The sequence below is a fragment of the Lepeophtheirus salmonis genome, chromosome 12 (genome assembly GCF_016086655.4).
Source record: "Lepeophtheirus salmonis chromosome 12, UVic_Lsal_1.4, whole genome shotgun sequence".
Lineage (NCBI taxonomy): Eukaryota > Metazoa > Arthropoda > Copepoda > Siphonostomatoida > Caligidae > Lepeophtheirus > Lepeophtheirus salmonis.
Genome location: NC_052142.2, coordinates 2,895,508 through 2,910,082, shown reverse-complemented (window position 1 = coordinate 2,910,082; position 14,575 = coordinate 2,895,508). Strand labels below are relative to the sequence as shown.

Sequence of the window (14,575 nt, the reverse complement as noted above, 5' to 3'; positions counted from 1 at the left end):
TTTTTAATACTAAACTTTTATTTTATTAAATATTTACTCACAGGATTACATAAATTATTTTCAAAAGAAATCAGTTAGATACTCTAACCTTTCAAAAAAAGAAAAAAGTAATTAAAAATTCAGTGTACCCATTACAAAATTGAAGAAAAACAATTATTGATATGATTTTTGAAATAAAAATAATGTTATTTGCATGAACCGTAACATCCATAAGAAAAAAAAGAGTGAAATAGCGTAAAAACACAGAAAAAAGGCGGTTTTCAATTTGCAAACCGAGGGCTAAAAACTATTTTTGGTATTAGAGGGGTTCCTTGAATGTATTGGCGGAGGAGGGAGGGGAGTTAGAGCAATTCCACACCACCCCCTCAGGACAGAGGGTATCGAAATATAATTTAAGAGGGCCTAAATTATTATTATATTCTTCCTAACAAATCCTCTCGATCCATTTCTTAGAAAATTGGCTTGTATTTAAAAAATTGCAACGAAATCGTATTGGAATAATGTTACTCCCTTGAGGAATGCAACAACAAATATGTTTAGATATTTGTCATAAATAATATTAAGTGAATTTATAATGTGTTATTATTCATCATGAAAATTGAACAAGATACGAGTAATTTTCCTCCAGGGTAATCTTCCACGGACAATCTTCCCCGTGGCAGTTTTACTAGTACCGACTCTCTCTATTAACTAGTGATAAAGTATATATATTTTTGTTTAGTGATTGTCAATCTATACCCCCCTCTTCTGGACACTATAATTATAATTGCATAAAATAAGAGACTGGATTGTCATATGTAAAAGATAAGGTATTATCAGAACATGAATATTATATATATGCCATAGTAATAAAATTTACATATATTCAAAACATTCTGGTAAATGAAGAGACAAATTTTATATTTAGATGTACTTTTCATTTCCATCTTCATTAATTAAAGACGGAAAGACTAAGTTCTTTAAAAATTAGGACAGAAGAAAAGATCCGAGATACTTTATACTCAACAAGAGATTCTGGGTTTCTAATCTAAAGGGTTTTCCAATAAGAGGTGTTATTTTGAATAGCCTGCGAATTTGGATGGTATTGATCTGGACTGGACTTTTTTCATTTACTTTAAGGAAGACAGCACTACGTGCCTCACAACCAATGAACCATTGTTCTTCTATGGGAAAAGTTCTGGGCCGTGTTATCTCTCGAAGAAGTGATCGCAATTGGCCTTGTGATTTAACACCTTGCATCTTCTTCCTTTGGGGATGCGTGGAAGATAAGGTCTACGCCGACTGCCAAGTGGCAATTCAAGACCTCAAAGATATAATTCGTGAAGCCCTTTAGGGCATACACCAGCCACTTTGCGATTTGAAAACGGCAATTTTCATAAAACAGATACAGTCCTGTAACTGTAGCTGTGGCGGCCATTTGGCTGATATTGTTTTCCATTATTAATGGCATACCTCTTTACATTGAAATAAACGTCCGATCGTTTATCTTCAAAAACGAAATTTTTCTTTGAACATCAAAATAACGCCTCATATTAAAAAACTCTATTTATGGGGATGATGATAGGATAAAAATTTATCCAAAAAAGAGAACCAAACCAAACTAAGCTTCATAGGAAAGTAGAATCGACTTCTTCTTTGGAAGGAATATATGCATCTATATATAACAATGATGAGTATATTTAAGGATTGAATTTATGACAGGATCCATTCACATTCAGATTAAGAGTAAAGGCTCTGGATGTGAAATATAAACTAAAGATACTATTAGGTACTACAATGATATGAAGTTATTACGCTAATATTAAAATATATAAAAACAACGCATATAAATAATTGAATCATTCTAACTGTGATAAATTTGATTTTTAAATGTGCCTTAAATTTGAAAATTACTAGGATCATTGTTCATTTATTAAGACCTGAAGAAAAGGACTTCTATGTGGTCCAAGAGTTTAGGATCAAAGGAAGAAAGAAGGAATTGAAGTAAAATATTTTTAACAAGATAATCCATCTCAAGAAATGTTCAGATACCCTATTCTAAAGGTACAACTTGATAATCATTCATCCGAGGAAAAATACCAGGCTTCATAAGGGGAAGTGTGGACTCCTTACTTGGGAAATATATTCCAGCATAAAAAAATGAAGAGATACCTTGGAGATGAGTAGGTAATTTGAATATTTCAAATATAATTAATAACGTAGTGCGGTTAAGTTTTACTATATATAATGTATGACGTCATGAAATTGACATTGAAATCGTGCTCAGTATTAAGATAATGATGTTTATTTGCTAGTACACTCATATAAAAATGGGGATCCCTTAAAAGATACAAAATGGAACAAAAACCCATACAGATACATATTTTTTAAATAGGTCTTATTTTTAAAAATAAAACATTGAATGATTTTCTATAATAGGATTTCCCCTCTCATTATGGAGGATGAAAAACTAAAGTTGATAATATTGTAGAGAAAAACGCGTGCAAGGAGAGGGGGGGGGGCAAATACATATGGTATTATTGTTTAAAATACTGATGTGATTATCAGCTCCCTTCTTTATTATGATTTTTGAGGGTATAACGAAAGTATTTATTAGCAAAATGTTTAATGAAGATATATTACGTATAATTGACTTAGACGTTTTTTATCCGTTGCAGTAGATTTTATAACGTCACACTCCATGAAATTTTAATTCATGATGAACCTTATTCTCAGAATAATAGCTAATGGAACGACAAAGAAGAGTATTTCGAAATATATTTGAAGTTCCAAGTTTAAAAAAGAAGGCTTTAATTAAATATAATCTACATACTAAAAATATAACATCATACATTTATGCTAAATATCCAAAATTAAACAATTGGAATCAATATAACTAATAACAATAAATTATATATACAGAATATTGAAATAATAGATTGATCCAAATAATATTTTCTTGTTCTGGCATCGGAATCCAGTTAAATATGTCATAACTTTAGGTTACATAACACAAGCGAGGCGTGGAGTTTAATCAAAGAGATAATCATCCCTCTTCTTCATGTGGAACTTGCTACATACAATTGTGCACAGGATAGATATATCTCTACCGATGAGATCTAACTGATTATTAACAATAAAGTAAATGTCAAAATCATAAAACTAGACAATAAATATACTAATAAAAAAATCTTAAAAATAAATCCATCTCAAAGATTTAGAGCAAAAGATAATGTAGTAATGTCTGGCGATATTACTCCTTATTAAGAGCATAAAAAAATATTTTCCCCCCGTTATTTATGCTTATATAACAACATACTATTATCATGAAGGATATAAAAAATTGCTAATTATAATGCTACACCCAATGCAAGTAACCCCGTTGTTGTGACCATTTAAGCAGTTGTTTTTACCTTTTATGAGTTTTCTGAACAACATTTCTTGGAGCTTATCAACCATAGCTAAGCCTTAAGTGATAAAAAAGTAATATTTATTGACTATGGAATATTGGAAAACCTAATGATCGTACCGAAGTCTTTAAGTGAAGAAATTAGTCTCAGACAAATTAGTTGCGAACCATTCAAAGCTGTTATCCCCGTTGTTGTGACCATTTAAGCAGTTGTTTTTGCCATTTAATGAGTTGTGTATCATAATGTTTGAAGTGTTAGCTAAAATAGAATCATATTTTATGGTTAGATTTAAAAAAAATTGATTACATACTGGTAGATAGTACAAAATTCAGAGTCCATTTCGAAATTAGTAAATATTTTATACTTTTTACTGATAACTTGATAGTCATTTGGTGTGGATGACTCAAAATATTTTTATATGTATTTCTATAAATGGCATCAGTACCAACATCCTCCATTAATTTAATTATGGTTCCTCGGGGAGGGATAGGTTTACCCGTATATTTCTCCATAAATTTTTGAACGTAGATTATTAGCAATAGAAAATGGTATATAAATGCAATAAGCATCTTTGTGAGATCAGAGTTAAAGTCTGACTTGATGTATTCATCATTAACTTGATTTTTTAGATGAATATCCATGCTCGTGATATGAGATGAGGATAATGAGTGGCGTGTAATTCTAGACAGGGTACTAAAGACACATTTATAACGACAAATCAAACAAGCTATCTGTTTCTCATCCGGTAAGTATTTTCCAAATTCCTGGGTCTCCATTTTCAGAAATCCAGACAGAAGGCGACGTTATTTTAGGCATTTTATTCAGTTCTCTATCGACTATCAGCATTTAATATTATATTAATATTGAATAATTAAGGCGGGAATGATAACGTTCTTGATTGATAGAAGAAGATGTATATTATTTAATCAATAATGCCATGCGTATTTATTTATTTCTCCTCGCACACTTTTCTATTCTTAACAAAATTATCACCCTTATGAATAAGTTAAATAAAATAAAAATAACCAGAAGAAGAACCATCCAGTTATCCTTTTTTTTCTTATAAATTGTATCAAGTACCTCGTTTTCTTCTCACATATTAATTTTTTCAAACAAAAAAAAAAAAGAAAAAAAAGAAGGATGTCTAAGGAATGTTAATAGAACAAGGTAACAAGAAAATCGCAAGACAAACATTGCCGCACAGAAAATAAAATTATATTCAAGTAAGGTCATATTCTTTACAACTCTATCAATAGGTGTATCTAGTATTCATCTATTCATTTTTACATCTCTGGTCACAAGTGATAGGACCTAAAAGTCTTAACCCATATGAAAAATGATGGACTTAAAACGTTTTTTATTGTAAAGCTAATGAGTGTAATTAATTATTGTTTTACAATATGAAAGTTTAGAGTATTAATTTTTATTCCCTCTTTTTTTCAATAATTATCATTTATTGTCTACAGAGCGTGGGAAGACGAGCTGTACTTTATCGAAAAAAATGTCTTTGCAATCAAAAAGGTAATTTGAAAAAATATATATATATATATAAATACTTTGCAGTAATTAAAAAACTATAGTAATATACTGGCTTAGACATTGCACGGCAAAATAAACGGTGTTAACGCCTTCCGTTCATTTTTTTGAGTAACGAACTATCATCCTATCATACTTCAAATACACTGAAAAGACTTTCAATTATCTTAAATAAATTCCAGATCTACATGTTTGAATCCATGGAGCATACCCAAAAAACCGGATGTTAGACAAACACCTAGCACATCATTTGAAGCTAAGATCCCCTTTGAGACCATTAAGGCAGTTGTTTTTCATTGTTTGTAAATTCAAATACAACTACGAAAATCAGGGCTTGTATTTTTGATGAGACGAAAACACGAATATTCTTTAGATATGTTCTAACAGATTGGACCAAAGCCAAAATGAGAAAATCGAATAAAGATACTTCTAACTTGATCATCCATATCAAGAGACCAGATTCGACTCCTTCCTTACAAAAGAGATTTAAAGATTGCAACATTGAAGAGATACCATGAGTAGGGAATTTCAAATATAATCATTATTTACTTTATTTGAATTTGTACGAAGCACGGTAAGATATAAGATTGAAATAATGAACATTATTAAGATAATTTATTAAATTATTATAACATAAGCTTATAATGGTAAGTTAAATAAGAATGGGTCAATTTAAAAAAAATCAACTAAAAAACAATTATATTAATTATAACTAAAAGTCATGAGAAGAGAATCAGACAAATTTAAAATGACAAAATGATATGATATAGAAGTTAAAATAAAACAAATATATTCATCAATTTATTAATGGCACTATACATGTACAAAATGAGACATTTTTATACATAAATAAAAAAACAAATTAGCAGAATAGAAGATGCATTAGCAATTTAGACAAAGCTATCGAGAAAACGGAGCCACATAATCTTTAGGGGTCTAGAGTTATATTCGATTCGTTTTCCAATGACAAAAGAAGCACGCATGAAATAAAGAAATGAAGGGTCAAAGTTATATAGGTAATTATCCATATAGACTATATATCACAAACTCCACCTTATAAATGTAATTGTGATTGAGATAAGTTATTTCTGCGTTATATACCTACATCAAGGAAACTGAATGACTCTTATAAATGAAATATTTTTCTTAGATTAAGAGACGGAAACATAAGAACTCCAGAATTTTAATGAAGTGGTAGTGGATGGACGATGAGAACTCTTTGTGTTACTCACTTGGGCTTTAAAGTAAGCGGCAAACTATTGTTTTTAATAGAAGGAGAAGTTGTCCACAATAAATATTAATAAATAATGAAGGAAAAAAGGAGAAAGAAAAATATACCAGCTGTTTACCTTTTTTAATATTAAAACATTTCTAACCACACAATTTGTTATTTTATAAGAACGTAGAACAGTGCCCTATAATTATTACGTAGTATTATTTATTTAATAAACATAGATAAACACATATGTTTTTAAGGCCTGGTAGTATACACAGCTTAATTAATAGGCCCAGCAAGTCGTAGATGATTTATTATTGTTATCAGCTATGTAATCGAACAGGGCACATGCGAATTTCTTTGCTCCTCTATGCAAAATATCAGCTAATAATATGTATTGTCGATATTATAATCACACCCAAATCTGAATATATTAACTGCCTTAGACATTTATTATATTCTGAAAAATAATAAAAACCTTCAATAATATAATAAATAATTACAAAATGTAACATTAATAGGCAATGCAAAATATGAAGTACAAAATGTACTATGTACAATACGAAAACTGAAGACAAGTATTACAAAATAATTTATAAATATTACAACTGCACGAATATATGTATAGTGCATACTGTTGATATGCACTTATTATTTTCATACTAAAAAATGCAGTTCTTAAGTGGTCAGGGTAGTGCATTCAGGCCGGGATGTAGCAGAAAATATAGACGAGTGATTCTGGAATAATTTTTACATCTCACACGCCAAGCAATCCCTACTCCCAAGTCTTTCATTCTAACAGTAAAAGAAATAATAAAACAGAACCCACCTATCTGGAGAAGTTAAAACTATAGACAAACTAAGACCACTTTGGGATATGGGAGATGATCTCATAGGAGGAATGTACAGTGATTTGAAAAAATCTGCAAAGACATATTAAAAACCAATAAGAGACCTCTAAAAAAAAATTCAGCAAGAAAATAAAAAAATGAAACCCAACTGGTCAAATCAAATTAGAAATGAAAGCCGACCAGGTCCGAGTGTTATGGGCCCAACAATCATGTGAAAATGGAGCTTGACCCAAAAGTATGGTTAGGTTCGGCCTCACCTTTTCTTTCTTCGCACATGTTATGGCACACTATGAATGAACGGTACCCTTAAAATTTACCCATATTGTCTATGCTACGAGTCCACCTTACTAGTAAACAAGGTTAATCTGAAAAAATATATATGTTCAGATGTTATTAAATGGAAGGAGTCTGTTGAAAATAAATTGGAGGTTACTGTGAATAAAAATAATGCCTCTTAAACAGCTTTCGAGATTCCCCTAGAAAAATGCATAAATGCTATTTATCCTGCCATTAAAATTTTGTTGAATTTCTTTCATAACAAGTATTTCAGACCATTAACTTTAACCGAAGTACTAGATGAACTTGATAAATGGTCATATTTTTCATTAGATGATACGGACTTGTTAGATCAATATCCCCTATTGAAATATGACAAAACAAGACTGAACTGATCACATGGAGCAATAAATTCACTGGAACTCCAAACATATTCATTACTCCTCTTAATGATGGAAATATTACTGATGAGGATTCTGGCGAAGAAGATAACATGACCTTAGAAAACTTTATGTGTCATAGCTCACAACATTTGCTTCGGTGGAATTTGATATTGAAGAGGACACAAATAAAACCAATTCTATACATAAGGCTAAAAATTTATCCAGAAATGGGATAGCTGATGCAATATCTGATTACTCAAAATTGAATTAATCTAATTACAGCCCATCAAGTGCTGCCTTTCAAAGAAGTTCTCTAGAAAATGTTCAACTGCTACTGTTCAAAGAGGCCATTGAACATTTAGTCTAATCAACAAATAATTATGCGATTCAACAAGATAACCATGCCTTTACAATAAATTTGATCAAAATGTTTCATAGGTATAATGTATGTATATGTCAGATTATTGATCTGTTCCCCGTCGCCGACATTTTTGGCGATTGCAGCCAGATGTACATAATAAAGCTATTGTAAAATCTATGAGGCGAGATTCGAGGAGTATACAAGCCTAGGGTTGATGCAGATCCAAAGGGTTACGCCATTGATATATTGTTATACCAACAAAAACATGGAGCATACAACAAAAGCTACAATGAAGATGGTTTCGGAGGAAGAGTTATTTTTCAAACCTTGGAAAAAATTAAAAAACCCACCCTAATAAGGTTTAATTATTCTTAAGATAACTTTTTCACTTTGATAAAACTTTTGGAAAATATCAAAATATGGGCCATGATGGTACTGGAACCATAAAAAAAATAGAGTAGAAACAAAGAACATTTCTAAGGATGCAAATTATAATTTAGTCGATATCAGGTAAATGACAATAATATTGTTATTATTGCATCAACTATATGCTTTTTGTCCATGAGGAAGACTAAGCGATACGTAGTATCCAAAAAAGAATTAAAATTCCTATTCCTAATACAATTCATCAATACAACTTGACAATGGGAGGAGTAGATAGAATAGAAAAAAATATATCAATGTATCGACCATGCATTCTTGACCAAAAAAAATTTATTTCCCAAAAATTACCTATTTGATTTCTGTATGCATTAATAATTCTTAGATATTTGGAAGAGAAGGAAGTTACAATGACAACTTATTGTCATTTTTCCACGTCACGTAGCTAACAAAATACTGACAGAAGTACGGCAAACCCCAAATATTGTAGGTAGACCTCGATCAATATCGATGACGTCTAGTGAACATGGACGATTCCATGATATAGCTTATCATATTCAAAAATCCGATCCTTCATCCAAGTTGTGTAACAGCTAAACCGTATTTATTTGTACAAAAGGCAAGGTGCATTTACATCAAAAATGTTCTCAATAATATAACACAAAATAATTTAACAAATTTCTATTTAACTTTTTTTTGATTAGAATATTTGTAACATTGTAAATACCTATTTTTTTGAATAATTATTATTAAATTTGTTCTTCTTTAAATATTTATAAAAGAAAACCATAACTTTATACTCATATAATTATAGTGCAATGTGTTACGAAATTACAGAAATGTCGAAAGTTGCGTTAGCTCAACATTTGTTTAAGCTTTATAAAATTAGCAATTAATTATACCACGTTAACAGAGTTAAAAATATAAATTGTACTAATATATTTAGGAATTTATTTTTAACTTTTGCATGAATCTGTATTTCATGTAGATCAAGAATTTTTCTTTGACTAAGCTTTACATGTTTTTATGTCGGTACAGATTAACTTTTTAGTCAACTATGCACAATATAAGAAAAATCAAATTTATAGTTAAAAAAAAAATAAAAAAAATAGCGCAAACACACAGTAAAATTAACTATTTATTTATCTAAATAATTAGTTCTTTTCAAATGAAACAAGAGTTAATCACATACAACAGATAATATCACAGTTCCATTTTACAATTTCAAAGATTGATTATATATGATATTTTCGTAAAAAACATTAGTTACTAAAATCAAATATTGCTTTAAGATAGTCCTAGCGTAACATTATTAACGTCATTAGCTATATTTGATTCTTAAATATAATTAGCCATACATATTTTAAGAGTTGTCACCTCAATTATCTGCTTGCCATTTATATTTTGAATTCATAATCCATTTTTGATTCATTTCATTTTTACAAGGTTCTAGAATTGGATTTATGGGATCATTTTTCTTTGATGTTAAACACAGGTTGGAATTCAAATGCCGAATTGAACTATCCTATAAAATAAAATCGTAAAAAATATGTTTTAATAGATCTGATGAACAAAAATTGAAAAATAATGGAGAAAATATATTCATTTAAGTTATTTTCTTTTTTACTTTGCAAATATTTATTCATATTCAATATTAAATAACTAGACTATTTTCAAACCACCACTAAGAATCAAATGAAGTTTGGTAAAAAAGTAATTTTTCAGACTTTTTTAAACATTTCTTTTTGTATATCAGTTTACAAGATACAAAATGCTCTCCATTTTTTTCGTAGTAGTGACAAGGAGGAATAAAGTATGATGCTATGTCACAAAAAAAGTAACTTTTTTTAATCAATTTAACCGTTAAATGTGCTCATTTTTTTATTAAGTTATTTCTTCTAAACTACAAAACCAAATTCGAATAACCTTAAGCTCCTCCAAAAAGGATTATTTTTGACTCACTAGCAATTTAAAATGGTTCTTTCATTTTTTTTTCATCATGTTGAAAATAAATATGGACTAAAAATCCTTTGTTTTCTACACAAAATAATCTAAAAATAACTATACAAATCCAGAAATTTTTTAAGATTTTAAATAGCCTATTTTATTATCAATGTAACCACTCCAATAGACTTACTTACTTTATAAAAATAAAAAATAGAAACGTACTTTGCACAAACTGTAACAATATCTTTAAAAATTTGACGTTTAGATAAATAAACTGTAAATCTGAAATTATATTGAATTTTAGCCACTAATTTTCTTTTGAAAGAGGATATTCTAAGCTCTTATAAGAAAAAAAAAAAGGATTTGAAGCTGTCCCTTTTCAAAGGAGTCACTATATTGTATGAGCAATGATGAAAATCCTGTGTAGAGGGTGCATAATTCTCATAACGTTTCATTAGATTTCCAGGTTTTTTTAAGCACAGTGAATCCAATCTATTACAAAGCTAAAAGTGATATGGATGGAATCTCTTTACCTTTTGATGTACTGATTCAATGGAAAGAAGAATCCGTCTTGTTCTATGTCCTTACGATGATCCCTAATCATCATTTGAAATTCAGACTATTGGTAAAATCACTTATGACCTTTGAAGTGCATGTTAATGGAAATCCTGTGCCCATTATACATTTTTCTGAGTTGGCTCCACAGCCTATCATTATATCAACAAGTCAGATATGCTATTTGATCTCCAAGAGTAAATCCCTATCTTAAAAGTTATGTCAAAAACAGAATCCGTCACTGAGAATTCCGATGCCTTACTCAACGGTATTGTGGAAAATATCGATGGCAGCTTATAACCATCGTTACTTTTTTTTTGACTGAGCAACTGGAATTTTGTAAATCCAAAAAAGGACCTATGAAATACTCCCAAAGCACGCTCGGTAAATATTGTTGTTAATTTAATATATTAGTTTAAGAGAGGCCTCTTGGATGTGGTGGCTACAACATGAAGAGAAATGAGGCTTCCATCAACATCTAAATGACAATGTAGACACCGATGAGGGTGTCTATCCATGAAGATTTGATACTCAATTTCTATGCTCGAAGGCTAAAGTACCTCCTCAGCTAAAAGTTAAAACAGAAAAAACATGAGAGATGAAATAAAACATTTTCAGATATCCATTCTTCAAAGTAGACCAAATTTATAAGCACTGAAACGATAGCTGTCTAACCAGATACACTGAGGAGGTTCAAGAGGTGTTCCAAACGAAACACTCAGCTCTTCTGGGGTAGGATGGCCAGCCCAAATTTTGGGTCTAATGAAACGATCAATGTCAAGGTCTACAACAAGGTTCTGGGATACACCACCTTGCCTTTGGTTAAAGCCACATATATCAAGGACAACTAGGTTTGGATACAAGAAGTCGCACCGGCCTACACCTCGTCCAAAAACCAAAAGTTCTGCAAGGAGCATATGGCAGACTTCTAGCCGCCAAATTCCCTATACCTCAACTATTTTTAGTAGGGTGCCATCAAGAAGTAGGCCAATACGACCCCTCACCCCAATGAGGGCTCCCTCAAAGCTGCCATCGACAATGAGTGGACAAACTACACTGAGAGGTTATCAAGAAGGTGTGCACCCGATTTAGGGCCAGAATCGAGTCCGACATTAAGTCATTAGTCATATTGAGCTAATGATAAAGCTTCAGTTCACACCTCTCATATCCAAAAACAGTTTTATTAAAAAATCCGAAAAAATAAAAAGTTACACTAACTTAATTCAACATTTCTCAAACAACTCATTTTTGCCACACACTCTGTATTTGTAATACATTGAAAGAAGGCAGATTTCTTTGGATTTTGATGTGAAAAACATATTAATCATACTTAACCAAAAGAAGTTCAGAAATATATTTAATGATTACTAGACAAAACAATTTGAGCCTCTATAAATACAATTTTAAAGGTCCTTAATGATACATCATACAAATTGGAAACTATCATGAAATGGCAAGTTCTTTTTGATATATTCTTTCCATAGACATAGAAAATTAAATATTTATCAACTTGAACCTATAGATAATTCGGAAGAATAAGGCCGATTTTAATTTTTTATAAAATAAAAGTAAGTCGATATATACTGGATATTAAAATTTTGGTTATTTTTCATGCCTCTATAATAATAAATACTCATTACTAATATTCAAATAATCAACTTTATTATATTTAATTTCAGAACATTTTCACACAACCTTACAATGGATGAAATACCGAAAATGAAAAATGGATGGATACAATGAAACATTCTTATAAAAATTAACTCTGGAACTGAAAAAGTTAAACAAAATCCAACTTTTTTAAAGAAGTAAAATAAGGTGTATTCTTCTCTTATTTATAAGATACAGCAATAGAAAAAAAAAATTAGCTTCCAAATATGACCTTTCATTTTAACTGTTTCGTATGAAGCAATTTTTTGGGTATGTATAAAAAATAACTAAATAAATCTTTTGTACTTTGAATTCTGGAATGTTTTTTTATCAATTGAGATTACTAGACTTAAGAGTTGTGAGCGATCGCTCTATTACTCAAAAAATTGATCATTTAGACCTTTTCTGGAGAAATAGCTCACTTGTCTAGTTTGGTGTAAAATGAATATAGATAACTTGGATTCTAGTTAGATTAGCTTCGGTATTTTTTTTAAGGGAAAAACCCCACCATCAAGAATCCTCTCTTTTTAAGAGTTAAAACTATGTATTTGATGCAATCAGGCTCATGATTATATGATGGGATATGCGAGGAAGCCAGATTCTCTCAACATCAAAAAGGAGAAGGGCTAATTTGGGGTAAATTACTATTGAATAATCCCCCTTGAATCTTGCAAAAAAGGAAAAATACTTTTGCTCCAAATTTTTCTTAAATCTTCCTTGAATTAAACTTGAATCTGTTAGGAGTCATTGGTCAAGGCTACCATGTACAAGTAAGTCATTTTGAAAAACTAAATAAATTTGTATGTTAATTTAATCAAAAAGATGCACTCGGCATTTAAAATTGCCAGCGAGTTCTCGAAGATCCAGCCCTTGGAAAACCTACATCAAAGCTAGTGTCATGTTTACTGGAAACTATTAAAATCATGAAAACAGAAGGAAAACTCAAGCAGGCTTCTCTTAATAAACTTTCTAAAGCCGAAAATGGATAATAAAAAAAACTTTCGAGAGAAATAACTTCTTTCATTCACATAAATCCTGATCTTCCATTTATGCAAAAAGATTGGACGTATAATAAGAGGTAGTGATGATAAGATGCCTCCTTCTTACAAGACTCTTGAAGATTTCGCCAACTTCAAATTTGATCCAACTACTAAAATGGATGTTGAACGGTACTTGAGTGTGTTTAAAACTATCATTACTGATCGAATGGAAAAAATATAGGAAGAAAATCTTTCTAAAATCTTGATTTGTCAATATAATGCAGCAAAATTGATCAATAAATTATGGTAAAAAAAAATAACATAAATTGCTATCCTTTTTTAAAATACAAATTGCTCAATTTTGATATTTTTGTTCTCCTTTTTCAAAATTTTACTACCCTTTTTTTGTCCAAAAGATTTGCTCCAAAATCCAATGTCTAGTGAATATCTTTAAGGTTCATCTATATGTATCTGGCTCTGAATCGAAATTAAACTCTAAACCTCATACTTGCTTCTTTTAATCGACCGAGGTGTTTTCATTAAGAGAGTGAGGGCATTTCATCATATGACTATGAGATACAATGTGAGTATTAAGTGAGTTGATACAATTTAACTGAATTGAGTGAAACTAATGTTCCTTTACAAAATATCATACTAATTGTGAAAAAGTCTTAAAAAAGTAACGTATGAATCGACTGAGAAGTTATCTTGAGAGAGTAAACAATAATGTATGGACATTTGAAAATATATCGTATTCATATACATAAATGAAAATAATACTATAATAGAAGAAAGCCTGTTTTTTTTTTTCCTAATTGGACTTTCAGTAATGAGATTCGAAAACTGACTAATTCCTGCGTATATCATTCTTAGATACGGAGTGGGGTTTGTGTTTATTTCTTTCTTCTCATAACTGCTTGCAGCTAATTTAATGAAACTTCATGACAAAAAGCTGCTCTTCTCCAAATTGTCAGGGCAAGTATTAATTTCATCTGTTTATATTCATATATTTGATTTAAGAAACAACAACATAGTCATATTAATTTGATC

At 30.2% G+C, this 14,575-nt stretch overlaps 1 protein-coding gene and 1 long non-coding RNA gene across 9 annotated transcripts in view; one reads left to right on the top strand and one right to left on the bottom strand.

Annotated features, from left to right (window-relative positions):
• Window positions 1-2,742: 2,742 nt before the first annotated feature.
• The window catches only part of Pgant5 (polypeptide N-acetylgalactosaminyltransferase 5), a 29,166-nt gene continuing 17,333 nt past the window's right edge, over window positions 2,743-14,575 (bottom strand). For 6 of the 8 annotated variants that reach the window (XR_011782325.1, XR_011782326.1, XM_071891862.1 and 3 more), the window contains one exon: window positions 9,519-9,918. Coding sequence is in view for 4 of the 8 variants with exons in the window: in XM_071891862.1 (XP_071747963.1) it covers window positions 9,772-9,918 (147 nt within the window). In the remaining 4 variants the exon portion in view is untranslated. Of the gene's footprint in view, window positions 3,447-3,508; window positions 3,648-9,518; window positions 9,919-14,575 lie in introns of those variants that run through there. The other 2 variants (XR_011782327.1, XR_011782328.1) reach the window with 2 other exon arrangements.
• On the top strand, window positions 4,538-9,918 carry LOC121126648 (uncharacterized). Its single transcript, XR_005867039.2, has 3 exons — window positions 4,538-4,612; window positions 4,856-4,910; window positions 5,108-9,918. It is a non-coding gene; the product is annotated as an uncharacterized lncRNA (long non-coding RNA).